Raw genomic sequence first — 15,265 nt, forward strand, 5'->3', positions numbered from 1 at the left:
CCTTTTCCCACAAGTGTAATTGATACCGCCAATTGGTTAGGTGCATGGACAAAAAATTCATGTTCGATTCAAATCCAACGGCTTGTATTTCTTCATTCCACCGGATTCTTCTTCCATTGGATGATCCACCACCGGCTAGGCCGTCAGCTGCCACCATCTGCTGCCGTGACTCCCCGACACGTGCCTTGCCACCACTCCAGACAGTCGCTCTAAACCCCCCACCCCCACCCCCCGCCTTTGCACCCACACAGTCAACCTTTGAGTCCCTTACAGCTAGGGCGCCATTGTCGCAATGTCCCCAACTTCGGGTCATTCCTGTCGGGGCCTCATGGTGTTCCCATGCCTGTCTGCGCTCATGGCAGTGCTTCCGTCTTTAGTCCCAGAACTGTGTGAAAAATGGAATGACTGAAATTGTGACTTCAGTTGCCTGACAAAGTGCAAAATTGATTTTAATTTATTCATCCATTATTATTCTTTGTCTGGTGGTTTACTTATTTGGGCTAGGTCGGTTGGGTGAAGAATGGAGAAGTGGAGAGCTAGGGACGGATTGGAAGCGCTTAGTCAGTTGAAGAATGGAGAAGTGAAGAGTTGGGGACCGGAACCGCTTGGTGGGTGGAGGATTACCTATTTTGCCTATTTGGGCTAGGTAAGACTCGGGTCTTTTGGCTGATGGACTGGAAAAAAACCGTTTTAGCGCCATATGGCATGCTATTCAACGATGGTACACTTACGGACGGCCAGCCCACAGAAAATACATACGCGCGGAGGGGGAGCCAGCTGATTGGCGCTCAAATTTTCACTTTGCCTGAACTGCAGCCCACCTCGCCCCTCTCATTCTGCCACATCAGTGCGTAGCCAGTTTTCCGTAAAAGTTGTCCGCAAGTGTATCATTTTCGCATGCTATTTCACGAATAGCACCATAGCGAGCTACATTGCCAAATTAGCGTGTGTTGTCCCCTAGCTATAGCATGCTATTAGTGCAGAAATAGCGCACTATTTTTTTTAATGGGCGGTTCCCATCCACTACTACTATCGGATAAGTTATGAATGGATGGCGGCTGTGAGATTAACTAATCTGATAGGCTGGAACTTTTAAAGTCACTGGATGGGAGTACGTAATTTGCGACATATATTGTATGTATCCATCTAATCTATGCATACGATACGAAGCATGCAGTGACATTTCCTCATCAATAGATCGAAATGGGCGCTGGGCATGCGCATGTCATCAGGTGCGCAATCTTGGCAAGTGAAAATCCTATCAGCCAGATTGAGTAGAAGGCGCACCATTCACCAAGCCAGACAGCGACCACTCCATCTCCGTCCTATGTGTAAATACCGCGCATATTACTCGATCTAAAATACATACACTAGCTAGTGCTGCATACGAGTAGACCAGGAATATGGAGGTGCGATGATTGGTGGAACACTTCCCAAGGATGATTCGCTTGCCCGTGTCGGGCCCACCAGAAAGTGTCTACAATTGCTACAAGGAATCAATCGGTATGTGTATATCCTCAATTCCTGATTATATCTCTATTCAGACCAGCGTGAGCTTGCCCTGGGCCTAGGCTAACGTGTGTTGCAAGCAGGGAACATAGCAAGTCAGTCTTGCACACCAATATAATGGCGGCGGTAAAGCTAACTAGTTGATCAGTAGCTGACAGGGACTGATGCAGAGCGACACACAACCGAAATATGCTACTCCATGTAGCATTTGTGAGTGGGGGTGGTGGTTGCTAATTAGTCCTCCTTCTCCTTCTTAGCCGACCAAATCGACTACCACCACCACCCATCTGCCTTCTCTAGCTAGCCAGTAGCCATCCCCATGCGCAATCCAGGGCTTTTCACTTGTACACAAGAGATCGATTAGCCCGGTCACCGTCAGTGCAAAAATCGAGTCCCAATCAAGGTCCCAATCGTATGCTTTCCGGGTTATATAAATAGGTCCCCAATCAAGCTTCCCAAGTCACCAACCTCATTCTTACCACTACTACTGCAATCACAAATCACAATTGATCTAGCGCCTCATCTCATTCTCTCCCTAACTACTGCAATCACAAAAACAACTTCCAAGCTACCTCGTTTCTCAGCTGCTTAATTACCTCTTCTTTTTAATCTTCTCCTCGGTTTGGTGAGTCCCCACCCTGTGATTGATATGGTTCTATTTGTATACATATGCATTGTTTGTCAATAAATTTGTTTGGTCGATGGCATCCTGCGAGTTCTGTACACGCTACCTAGTCATGAGCTGTGGCTGATCGATGAGCCCGCTACTTTTAGTGCAGTGTGGTACCACCAGCTAGCTAGTATGTACTCCCTCTGTAAACTAATATAAGATCGTTTAAATCATAACTTTAGTGATCTGAACTATCTTATAGTATTAGTTTGCAGAAGGAGTACTTCCATGTATGGCCTGTGCATTCATGCGCCTGAAAGCTTCACTCTCACAGCTGCTATAGGCAGCATGCACTAGAGATCCTTTTCATCCCCCTTTCTCTTCTATCGTCTTCCATTCCCACTCTACATTGCAAGCTAGGTAGATTACAGACCAACTGCTTACAATCAGCATAGATTACAAGTGTACTTTGTCCTCAGAAAATAGATCCAGGACATGATTGTGTTGCACTTATAGTAGATAGATATACAGATTTGGTGTGGGCTACATAGGCTGCTGGAGCTAGATTACAATATAAATAGCAGTTCATATGAGCGTGCGCATACATACATGTGCTCCGCTCTGCTGTCAAGTGTCTGAGGTCACCACCTCTCATTGCAATATTGCACGAGTGCACCAAACAGCCATGATGCTTCTCGACATCTCTAGCTATCTATGAAGATCTTCTTCTTGTATGGTTCACACGCGCCATTGTTTCTCCTCTCTTCACACAGTTAGGTTCTGTCAGTACTCAGTAGTAAAAAGTTGAAAATGTTATGTGCTTCATTTCAGTTCACAAGAGAGCTAGCTGCCAGCCACGTACCAGGAAAATAGATGCTAGCAATGGTCCACCAGCATCAGGAGGTGTCGTGCGTTCCGCCGGGGTTCAGGTTCCACCCAACGGAGGAGGAGCTGGTGGGGTACTACTTGGCCCAGAAGGTGGCCGCCCAGAAGATCGACCTCGACATCATCCCGGAGGTGGATCTCTACCGGATAGAGCCATGGGACCTCCAAGGTACGAACAAATTTTGGCAGCTGATCTTGGAATTTGTATATGCATGGCGTTCTATCGATTTAAGTTACTAAATTAACAGTGGTGTTGCTTCAATTGTCGATGGCGCAGAGAGGTGCGGCGGCGGCAGGGGTGGAGGCGGAGGACAGCCGGATCAGCAGGACCAGTCGTCGTCGGGGTGGTACTTCTTCAGCTTGAAGGACCGCAAGTACCCCAGCGGCACGCGCACCAACCGCGCCACGGCGGCCGGGTTCTGGAAGGCTACCGGCAGGGACAAGCCGGTGATGTCGTCGCGGAGCCGTGGCGTTATCGGCATGAGGAAGACGCTCGTCTTCTACAGGGGGCGGGCACCCAACGGTAGGAAAACCGACTGGATCATCCATGAGTACCGCCTCCAGACAAGCGAGCACGCGCCCACACAGGTATGCAATTCCTCTTTATCCTCCATCTCCACCGCTTCTTTTCCTTCTTGTTCCATTTCTTGTTGAGAATTTAGCGTTGATGATTGTGATCATTGTGATGAATCAGGAGGAAGGTTGGGTGGTGTGCCGGGCGTTCCAGAAGCCGACCCCAAACCAGAGGCTATCCTACATCTTCCCCGCATACTCCGCGGCTCCAGGTCTTGGTGACTACTACGACGCGCGGTCCTTGCTGCACGACCAAGGCGGCCGCTTCGGCTTCCCCGGCCAGGGTGCCTAGCACTCCTCCTATGACCCACTGGATAGCAAGCAGAGCATCTTCAGCAACATCCCGCAGCTCATCGAGAGCCCGCCGACAACCACCGCCGTTGCTGGTTGCGGCGACGCTGGCTATGACGTCGTCCAGCAGGGACAGGCCGCAACCGGCATCGACTGGAACTTTCTGGACAGCTTGCTGTGAACGTTGCTGCTCGACGACTCAGCAGCTAGTGCCGCGACGCTTCACAGCTTCAGCTTCCCCCGTGAGGTGGAACGAGAGGCCCTTGGTCTTCCACGTTCACTAGAAGTAGATCAGCGCAAGTTGTAGCAAATGAACCATTGGTGTCCGTCAGCCATGGTGCATGTGAGCTTCCACTAGCGCGGGCTTCCATCGTGTCACGTACATTTGCTTCTGACCCCTTGATTTGTTGGTCATGTAAATATAAAGGAATCTAGGTGTAACATCCCCGAACATTTTTCGCATTCATGAATATTTTTGAATGAAGACACAAAAGAAAACGGAAACAAATATATAACCGAAAGAAAAGAGAAGCTAAAAAACCAACCAAAAGCATAGAAATAGAATCAAGGGAACAGTGGTGGCTGAAATTTTTTAGCCGAAAGTGATCAATACATGGTGTAAGAGCATGTGATTTAAATCAAGCACTAAGGAGATGCATTAAATTAAAGTCGGTGACTACTGCCGCATATGCATACGAGCAGAACCAAACTACGGCACCATGGTGATGGAGTCAAATCCGGCAGATTTCGGTAGGGGGCCCCGAGCTGGTAACAGGACACAGAGGAGAATTGATGTTTACCATGGTCTGGGCCCTCTCGAAGAGGTAAAACACTACGTTCTGCTTGTGCTTTATTGATGAGTGGGGTACAAAGTACAGCGCCCTGATAACGGCGAGGTCTTCCCATGCTAGGATGGAGGCTCCGGTTTTGTCATGTTCCGACAACTTTGACCGAACCCGAAACGCCACAACGTACTGCAGATCTGAAAGGTCCCTTCAATAGTCATTATGCCGTGTTAACACAGCTCGAGGCCGTTGCTATTGGCACGTCTTGTCAATGAAGAGATAGTGTCATGGATTTTCAGGGGCATCATTGATACATCCCCAACGTATCTATAATTTTTAATTGTTCCATGCTGTTATATTATCAATCTTGGATGTTTTATAATCATTTTATAGTCAATTTATATCATTTTTGGGTACTAACCTATTGACATAGTGCCAAGTGCCAGTTATTGTTTTTTCCATGTTTTTTAAATCGCAGAAAATCAATATCAGACGGAGTCCAAATGCCCCGAAACTTTACGGAGAATTTTTATGGGCCAGAAGGAACACAACGGGCCCTGGCTGCGCCTGGGGGTGCCCCGAGGGGGGCACAACCCACCAGGGCACGCCAGAAGGCCCAGGCGCGCCCTGGTGGGTTGTGCCCACCTCGGGTGCCCCTCGGACCGCCTCTTTGCTCTATAAATACCCCAATATTCCAGAAAACCTAGAGGCATCGACGAAACATTCATCCATCCGCCGCAGAGTCCAGAACCACCAGATCCAATCTAGACGCCATCTCGGATGGGGTTCACCACCTCCATTGGTGCCTCTCCGATGATGCGTGAGTAGTTCTTTGTAGACCTTCGGGTCCGTAGTTAGTAGCCAGATGGCTTCATCTCTCTATCTTGATTCTCAAAACAATGGTCTCTTGGAGATCCATATGATGATGTAACTCTTTTGCGGTGTGTTTGTTGGGATCGATGAACTTTGAGTTTATGATTAGATCTATCTTTTTCTATCCATGAAAGTGATTTGAGTTTCTTTGATATCTTATATGCATGATTGTTTATAGCCTCGTATTTCTTCTCCGATATTTGGGTTTTGTTTGGCCAACTTGATCTATTTATATTGCAATGAGAAGAGGTGCTTTGTAGTGGGTTCGATCTTACGGTGCTTGATCCCAGTGACAGAAAGGGAAAAGACACGTATGTATCGTTGCTACTAAGGATAAAACGATGGGTCTATCTCTACGTAGATAGATCTTATCTACATCATGTCATCGTTCTTATTGCAGTACTCCGTTTCTTCATGAACTTAATACACTAGATGCATGCTGGATAGCGGTCGATGTGTGGAGTAATAGTAGATGCAGACAGGAGTCGGTCTACTAATCTTGGGCGTGATGCCTATATAATGATCATTGCATGGATATTGTCATAATTATTTGAAGTTCTGTCAATTGCCCAACAGTAATTTGTTTACCCGTCGTTTGCTATTTTTCTCGAGAGAAGCGACTAGTGAAACCTACGGCCCCGGGTCTTTCTTCTCATATATTTGCCTTTGTGAACTACTTTTCTCTTGCATTTATTTTTAGATCTATTAAACCAAAAACCCAAAAATACCTTGCTGCAATTTATTCTTATTTATTTCTTTGGCGTTCGATCTATCAATCTACTAGAAATTTACCTCATGTCCGTTTGCCTATCTTAAGGCGCCGTACCCCGGAAGGGATTGACAACCCTTTAACACGTCAGGATGCGAGAAGTTGTTATTTGTGTGCAGGTGTTGTTTACGTTGTGTTGCTTGGTTCTCCTACTGGTTTGATAACCTTGGTTTCACATCCGAGGAAAATACCTACCGCTGCCGTGCTACATCTTCCCTTCCTCTTTGGGGAAATACCGACGTAGCTTCAAGCGACATCAATCATCAGCAATCCCCTTGATTCGCGACGTAAGCCACATCGCATTGGGAACTTGCGAAATTGCTGGCACGCCCCTTCGTTGTTTTTGCCGACTTATAAAAGGTACACGGTGAAATCAATCCATTTTCACGCCATTCCTCTCGGTCTTGCTCTCGTCATCCCCAAGCTCCAGCTCCCGGAGGACAGAGCCTAGCCAAACCTTTCGATCCATTCTTGCCTCCAAGGGTGAGCCGAATGCTGCCACCAGAAATCAGGAGGCAGTTGTCGAGGTCGAGAAAGTGGTGAGCAAGAGGGGTATGTGGCTTCCTTTCATCATTATCGTCGGAGACATCGCCGAGCTACATGTGCTCCGGTATCTTCTGTCACCTGACTACATGCGGTGCAATTCCCCACTCTTCCGGAGGGGCAACCCATTCTACCACGTGTGTTCCCGAGCCCCGGGAGAATGAACGCGTTGTCTTCATCCCACATCTCATCGATGGTCTGGGATTCCCTATCCATCCATTCCATCGAGGTCTCCTGTATTTCCATGGCACACAGTTTCATCATCTTGCCCCCAATTCCATCCTCCACATCAAATCCAAAATCATCTTTTGTGAGGCCTTCGTCTGCATCGAGCCCTACTTTGGGCTTTGGCTCTAGTTGTTCTACACCAAACCGCAGACCAACGAGGGCCAACTCATGGAGTGTGGAGGGTCCATGGTCAGCAATATCCATGGGGTCAAATAGCTACCCGGCCAGGAAGTTCACCGAGACTGTCAAGTTGTGGCAAGAGGAACAATTCTATATGTCCTATGTGTCATCAGAGAACCGGGAAGGAGTCCTTACTTTCTCGGTCGCGCCCCTGGAGCGGCTAAATTCCTGGACTTCCAAGGACCTCACTTGGGGAAGAGGAAGAGGTTGAGGCTCTCCGAGCTCAGGTGAAATTTTGAATTAGCGAGGGTGTCACTCTTACTGATGTGGTACATGCCATGCTGCATCACGGTGTTTAACCCCTCCAAGCTTCAGCTTCCCCCCTTTGGAAATCTGTCCCAAGCGGCACCTTGGTCATCCGAGGTTTCCAAAGGGGGAAGGACATCGGCAGGATGCATGCCCTCCTCTTCAAGACCAAGAGCCAGCAGCCCTTACTAGCGAAGGGGGATGACATCGGCTACAGTGAAGCACACTGAGCCACCAGGGTCAGTTTTTCATTTGTCCATTTCGTCAACCTTGGCCAACTGATCAAATTCTGGTCATCACATTCCGGATTCGCACACCTTCACGAAATCTGGCAGGTCACCGGCTCCTCATCTTGGGGGGCATGTGAGTGTTAAGCTGGTGAAGTTGTTGACGGTGCACCCCTATGTGGTCCCGGCCAAGCCCAAGAAGACAAATGAGACGAGGGAGACCAGAGCCTCAAATGGACTAGTCATTCGAGACAACGTCCCAGAACTCCCTGTTGGAAGTCAACAAAGCTCAGGGTCTGGAGCCAGTGCCGATGCATAGCAGGAGTTGTCCGGTGAGGCCAAGGTGGGAAGAGGACCTAGGAGGTTCTTTCGGGCGACGATGATTCATCCTCCTCAAAAGGTAAAACATTGGGAAATATTAGTACCCATAAAGGATCCTAGGGAGGCAATATCCAACGCCTGCTTACTTTTCTGATAAAGTCTCCATAAAAGAATTTCACAATCAAATAATTAGGATCATAAGGCTTAGGGTATTCAGAGAGTATATTACACCTGGACGTTGCACATACCTCCCAATTGGGACATCTCCCGTCCAAGTGAAAGTGATGCAGGAAAGAATGCTTGTGGGCCAGAGAATAAGCACATTATGACTGAAGTCCAAAGGATGCTGAGATGATTCAGCAAGTGGTCCGAGAAATTCAGAATTTAAAGGAGATCTTGGTAATATCATGGAGAACAAGCCTTGGTTATTTGATTGTGAGCCCTCATCACAGCATTATCAAAGAGAGAAACTTGAGTACACGCGTATGGGCACCACCCTTGGCTTGTTCCAAGATTGGGCGAGGTTTCCCAATATTGTATCACCATCACTTTTATCATCATTACCTATCATAGTTCGATCCTTGGTTATTTCAAGATTTAGAAGAATAAAGTTTTAGTATGATTTAGTTTCGAGTGCTTGTTTCATGATCTATCTATGTAATCGAGTGTGAGAGTTATATAAGAAAGAGTAGTTTAAGTTGTGATGCTTTCTTATTTCAATCTTAGCAATGAGAAGAATAAAAAGATCATATGATAATCCCATGGGGAGTAATGACTTGAAGTATAACTGATAAATTTTGTTGGAAGTTAACAAACGTAGCATTGGTCACTGATGCAATTCATGAGAAACAAATAAAGGAAGAGAGGATTCACGTATAAATATACTATCTTGGACATCAATTATGATTGTGAGCCCTCATCAAATATTCTATGCTTGATCAAATAGATTATGTTGGACAAGGAAGACAACTTAATGGGTTATGCTTGCTTATATTCACATAGAAGTTATGTTGTCATGGATTCTCTAACATGTAGTGCTTGCTCATACCCTTTTGGTAGGCGAAATTCATAGTAAGTAGAGATACTACTTGCGCATCCGAAAACCCTTGAACCCAATTTCTTGCCATGAGAGTCGACCATATCTAACTATAGATTGAATAAGATCCTTCAATTAAGTTTTCGTTGATGCAAAAAGCAATAAAAATTGATCATAAATATGTATGATATTTTATTGTAAGGGAAAATAAGCTTTGTACGGACTTGTGATGGTAAAAAAAGTATAACCATAGCCTATCCCGGATGACGCAGTCATTGACAGAATCCTTCAGTCGCTTCCACCAAGCTACAAGAGCTTTGTGATGAACTTCAATATGCAGGGGATGGAAAAGACCATTCCCGAAGTATTTGCAATGCTGAAATCAGCAGAGGTAGAAGTCAAAAAGGAACATCAAGTGTTGACGGTGAATAAAACCACTAAGTTCAAGAAAGGCAAGGGTAAGAAGAACTTCAAGAAGGACGGCAAGGGAGTTGCCGCGCCCGGTAAGCAAGCTGCCAGGAAGAAGCCAAAGAATGGACCCAAGCCCGAGACTGAGTGTTTTTATTGCAAGGGAAGTGGTCACTGGAAGCGGAACTGCCCCAAATACTTAGCGGACAAGAAGGCCGGCATCACGAAAGGTATATGTGATATACATGTAATTGATGTGTACCTTACCAGTACTCGTAGTAGCTCCTGGGTATTTGATACCGATGGGGTTGCTCACATTTGTAACTCAAAGCAGGAGCTGCGGAATAAGCGGAGACTGGCGAAGAACGAGGTGACGATGCGCGTCGGGAATGGTTCCAACGGTCGATGTGATCGCCCTCGGCACGCTACCTCTACATTTACCTACGGGATTAGTTTTAAACCTCAATAATTGTTATTTAGTGCCAGCTTTGAGCATGAACATTGTATCAGGATCTCGTTTAATTTGAGATGGCTACTCATTTAAATCCGAGAATAATGATTGTTCTATTTATATGAGAGATATGTTTTATGGTCATGCTCCGATGGTGAATGGTTTATTCTTAATGAATCTCGAGCGTATTGCTACACATATTCATAGTGTGAATACCAAAAGATGTAAGGTTGATAATGATAGTCCCACATACTTGTGGCACTGCCGCCTTGGTCACATAGGTGTCAAATGCATGAAGAAGCTCCATGCAGATGGACTTTTAGAGTCTCTTCATTACGAATCATTTGACACGTGCGAACCATGCCTCATGGGTAAAATGACCAAGACTCTGTTCTCAGGAACAATGGAGCGAGCAACCAACTTATTGGAAATCATACATACTGATGTGTGCGGTCCAATGAGTGCTGAGGCTCGCGGTGGCTATCGTTATGTTCTCACCCTCACTGATAACTTGAGTAGATATGGGTATGTCTACTTAATGAAACATAAGTCTGAGACCTTTGAAAAGTTCAAGGAATTTCAGAGTGAGGTTGAGAATCAACGTGACAGGAAAATCAAGTTCTTGCGATCAGATCGTGGGGGAGAATACTTGAGTCACGAATTTGGCACACACTTAAGAAAATGTGGAATAGTTTCACAACTCACGCCGCCTGGAACACCTCAGCGTAATGGTGTGTCCGAACGTCGTAATCGCACTCTAGTAGATATGGTGCGATCTATGATGTCTCTTATCGATTTATCGCTGTCATTTTGGGGCTATGTTTTAGAGACTGCCGCATTCACTTTAAATAGGGCTCCGTCGAAATCCGTTGAGACGACACCGTATGAATTATGGTTTGGGAAGAAACCTAAGCTGTTGTTTCTAAAAGTTTGGGGATGCGATGCTTATGTCAAGAAACTTCAACCTGAAAAGCTCGAACCCAAGTCGGAAAAATGCGTCTTCATAGGATACCCTAAGGAAACCATTGGGTATACCTTCTACCTCAGACCCGAAGGCAAGATCTTCGTTGCCAAGAATGGATCCTTTCTAGAGAAGGAGTTTCTCTCGAAAGAAGTAAGTGGGAGGAAAGTAGAGCTTGATGATGTACTGCCTCTTGAAGCAGAGAGTAGCGCAGCTCAGGAAAATGTTCCTGTGGTGCCTGCACCGATTAGAGAGGAAGTTAATGATGATGATCAAGATACTTCGGATCAAGCTCCTACTGAACTTCGTAGGTCCACAAGGACACGTTCCGCACCAGAGTGGTACGACAACCCTGTCTTGGAAATCATGTTGTTAGACAATGGTGAGCCTTCGAACTATGAAGAAGCGATGGCGGGCCCAGATTCCGACAAATGGCTGGAAGCCATGAAATCCGAGATAGGATCCATGTATGAAAACGAAGTATGAACTTTGACTGACTTACCCGTTGATCGGCGAGCCATAGAAAATAAATGGATCTTTAAGAAGAAGACAGACGCGGATGGTAATGTGACCATCTATAAAGCTCGGCTTGTCGCTAAGGGTCATCGACAAGTTCAAGGGGTTGACTACGATGAGACTTTCTCACTCGAAGCGAAGCTGAAGTCCGTCCAAATCATGTTAGCAATTGCCGCATTCTATGATTATGAAATATGGCAAATGGACGTCAAAACGGCATTCCTTAATGGTTTCCTTAAGGAAGAATTGTATATGATGCAGCCGGAAGGTTTTGTCGATCCTAAGAATGCTAACAAGGTGTGCAAGCTCCAACGCTCGATTTATGGGCTGGTGCAAGCATCTCGGAGTTGGAACATTCGCTTTGATGAGATGATCAAAGCATTTGGGTTTATGCAGACTTATGGAGAAGCTTGCGTTTACAAGAAAGTGAGTGGGAGCTCTGTAGCATTTCTCATATTATATGTAGATGGCATACTTTTGATGGGAAATGATATAGAACTTTTGGACAGCATTAAGGCCTGCTTGAATAAGATTTTTTCAATGAAGGACCGTGGAGAAGCTACTTATATATTATGCATCAAGATCTATAGAGATAGATCAAGACGCCTCATAGGTCTTTCACAAAGCACATACCTTGATAAGATATTGAAGAAGTTCAATATGGATCAGTCTAAGAAGGGGTTCTTGCCTGTGTTGCAAGGTGTGAAATTGAGCTCAGCTCAATGTCCGACCACGACAGAAGATATAGAAGAGATGAGTGTAATCCCCTATGCATCAGCCATAGGGTCTATTATGTATGCCATGCTGTGTACCAGACCTGATGTAAACCTTACCGTAAGTTTGGTAGGAAGGTACCAAAGCAATCCCGGCAAGGAACATTGAACAGCGGTCAAGAATATCATGAAGTACCTGAAAAGGACTAAGGACATGTTTCTCATTTATGGAGGTGACGAAGAGCTCGTCGTAAAGGGTTACGTCGACGCTAGCTTCGACACAAATCTGAATGACTCTAAGTCACAAACCGAATATGTGTATATGTTGAATGGTGGAGCAGTAAGCTGGTGTAGCTGCAAGCAGAGCGTCGTGGCGGGATCTACATGTGAAGCGGAGTACATGGCAGCCTCGGAGGCAGCGCATGAAGCAATTTGGGTGAAGGAGTTCATCACCGACCTAGGAGTCATACCCAATGCGTCGGGGCCGATCAAACTCTTCTGTGACAACACTGGAGCTATTGCACTTGCCAAGGAGCCCAGGTTTCACAAGAAGACCAGGCACATCAAGCGTCGCTTCAACTCCATTCGTGAAAATGTTCAAGATGGAGACATAGATATTTGTAAAGTACATACGGATCTGAATGTCGCAGATCCGTTGACTAAACCTCTCCCTAGAGCAAAACATGATCAACACCAGAATTCCATGGGTGTTCGATTCATCACAATGTAACTAGATGATTGACTCTAGTGCAAGTGGAAGACTGTTGGAAATATGCCCTAGAGGCAATAATAAAATGATTATTATATTTCCTTGTTCATGATAATTGTCTATTATTCATGCTATAATTGTATTATCCGGAAATCGTAATACATGTGTGAATACATAGACCACAATGTGTCCCTAGTGAGCCTCTAGTTGACTAGCTCGTTGATCAACAGATAGTCAAGGTTTCCTGGCTATGGACATGGGGATGTCATTGATAACGAGATCACATCATTAGGAGAATGATGTGATGGACAAGACCCAATCTTAAGCTTAGCTCAAAGATCGTGTAGTTCGTTTGCTGTAGCTTTTCTGAATGTCAAGTATCATTTCCTTAGACCATGAGATTGTGCAACTCCCGGATACCGTAGGAGTGTTTTGGGCGTACCAAACGTCACAACGTAACTGGGTGACTATAAAGGTACATTACAGGTGTCTCCGAAAGTGTTTGTTGGGTTGGCACGAATCGAGACTGGGATTAGTCACTCCGTATGACGGAGAGGTATCTCTGGGCCCACTCGGTAATGCATCATCACAATGAGATCAATGAGATCAAGTGGTTGATCACGGGATCATGCATTACAGTACGAGTAAAGTGACTTGCTGGTAACAAGACTGAACAAGGTATTGAGATACCGACGATCGAGTCTCGGGCAAGTAACGTACCGATTGACAAAGGGAATTGTATACGGGGTTGCTTGAATCCTTGACATCGTGGTTCATCCGATGAGATCATCGAGGAGCATGTGGGAGCCAACATGGGTATCCAGATCCCGCTGTTGGTTATTGGCCGGAGAGCCGTCTCGGTCATGTCTACGTGTCTCCCGAACCCGTAGGGTCTACACACTTAAGGTTCGGTGATGCTAGGGTTGTAGAGATATGAGTATGCAGTAATCCGAATGTTGTTCGGAGTCCCTGATGAGATCCTGGACGTCACGAGGAGTTCCGGAATGATCCGGAGGTGAAGAATTATATATAGAAAGTGTATTTTTGGCCATCGGGAAAGATTCGGGATCACCGGTATTGTACCGGGACCACCGGATGGGTCCCGGGGGTCCACCGGGTGGGGCCACCCATCCCGTAGGGCCCCATGGGCTGAAGTGGGGAGGGGAACCAGCCCATAGTGGGCTGGTGCGCCCCCTCCTTGGGCCCCCCTGCGCCTAGGGTTGGAAACCCTAGGGTGGGGGGCGCCTCCACTTGCCTTGGGGGGCACTCCACCCCCTTGGCCGCCGCCCCCCCCCTTGGGAGATCCCATCTCCAGGGCCGGCGCCCCCCCTAGGGGGCTATATAAAGGGGGGGGGGGAGGGCAGCCGCACCTGAAGCCTTGGCGCCTCCCTCTCCCCTACTACACCTCTCCCTCTCGCAGAAGCTCGGCGAAGCCCTGCTGCGATCATTGCTGCATCCACCACCACGCCGTCGTGCTGCTGGATCTTCATCAACCTCTCCTTCCCCCTTGCTGGATCAAGGAGGAGACGTCATCCGCTCCGTACGTGTGTTGAACGCGGAGGTGCCGTCCGTTCGGCACTTGGTCATCGGTGATTTGGATCACGACGAGTACAACTCCATCATCCCCGCTCTCTTGAACGCTTCCGCTCGCGATCTACAAGGGTATGTAGATGCACTCTCCTCTCGTTGCTAGTTGACTCCATAGATTGATCTTGGTGAAACGTAGGAATTTTTTTTGTTTTCTGCAACGTTCCCCAACAAATATAAACTTGAGTTCAGATGTAACTAAAACTTGAAAGCAATTTTTGGTACTTAGACCTCTCCAAGTGTAAGTGTCATAGTCGTATCATGTAGTGCCACCTAAGTAAAAGTAGTATTGCAATTAAGAATGAGAGAGAATTCTATTATGATAGATATTATTTATAGTGCATCAAATTTGAAAAGTTGGTAATAAACCAATCATACCCACAACTTTTTATTGACATTATATCAATAAATAAATAAATAAGTGATAATAATATTATACAATGTAGATGTAGTAACTAAATTAGTATCATGCACCACGACACTACCACATGATGCTATGAATTGTGAGTGGCCTTAGTGAAAGATGAATTCTTAGTGTTGAAAACGTCACAAAATATTAACCCACAACTCAAGCAGATTTTGAACCAGTGGAAAGCTACATAAAACAAAAATATCTTGCACGTATACCTTCCTATATTTAAGTCAAAAAATAGAAAACAAATACTCCCTCCATTCCTAAATATAAGACCTTTTAGAGATTCCAATATAGACTACATACGATGCAAAATGAGTGCATCTACGCTCTAAAATATGTCTATATACATCCTTATGTAGTCCGTATTGAAATCTCTGAAAGGGCTTATATTTAGAAATGAAGGAAGTACATCTCATCGTCCAAGTCAAG

At 46.0% G+C, this 15,265-nt stretch overlaps 1 protein-coding gene across 1 annotated transcript; it reads left to right on the forward strand.

Annotated features, from left to right (window-relative positions):
• Positions 1-2,956: 2,956 nt before the first annotated feature.
• LOC119352525 (NAC domain-containing protein 30-like) lies at positions 2,957-4,305 on the forward strand. Its single transcript, XM_037619131.1, has 3 exons — positions 2,957-3,173; positions 3,282-3,592; positions 3,699-4,305. Exons 1-3 carry the CDS (start codon positions 2,993-2,995, stop codon positions 3,867-3,869), a joined length of 663 nt encoding a protein of 220 aa, XP_037475028.1. The 5' UTR covers positions 2,957-2,992; the 3' UTR covers positions 3,870-4,305.
• The last annotated feature ends 10,960 nt before the right edge of the window (positions 4,306-15,265 follow it).

Source organism: Triticum dicoccoides, chromosome 2A (assembly GCF_002162155.2).
Source record: "Triticum dicoccoides isolate Atlit2015 ecotype Zavitan chromosome 2A, WEW_v2.0, whole genome shotgun sequence".
Taxonomy (NCBI): Eukaryota; Viridiplantae; Streptophyta; class Magnoliopsida; order Poales; family Poaceae; genus Triticum; species Triticum dicoccoides.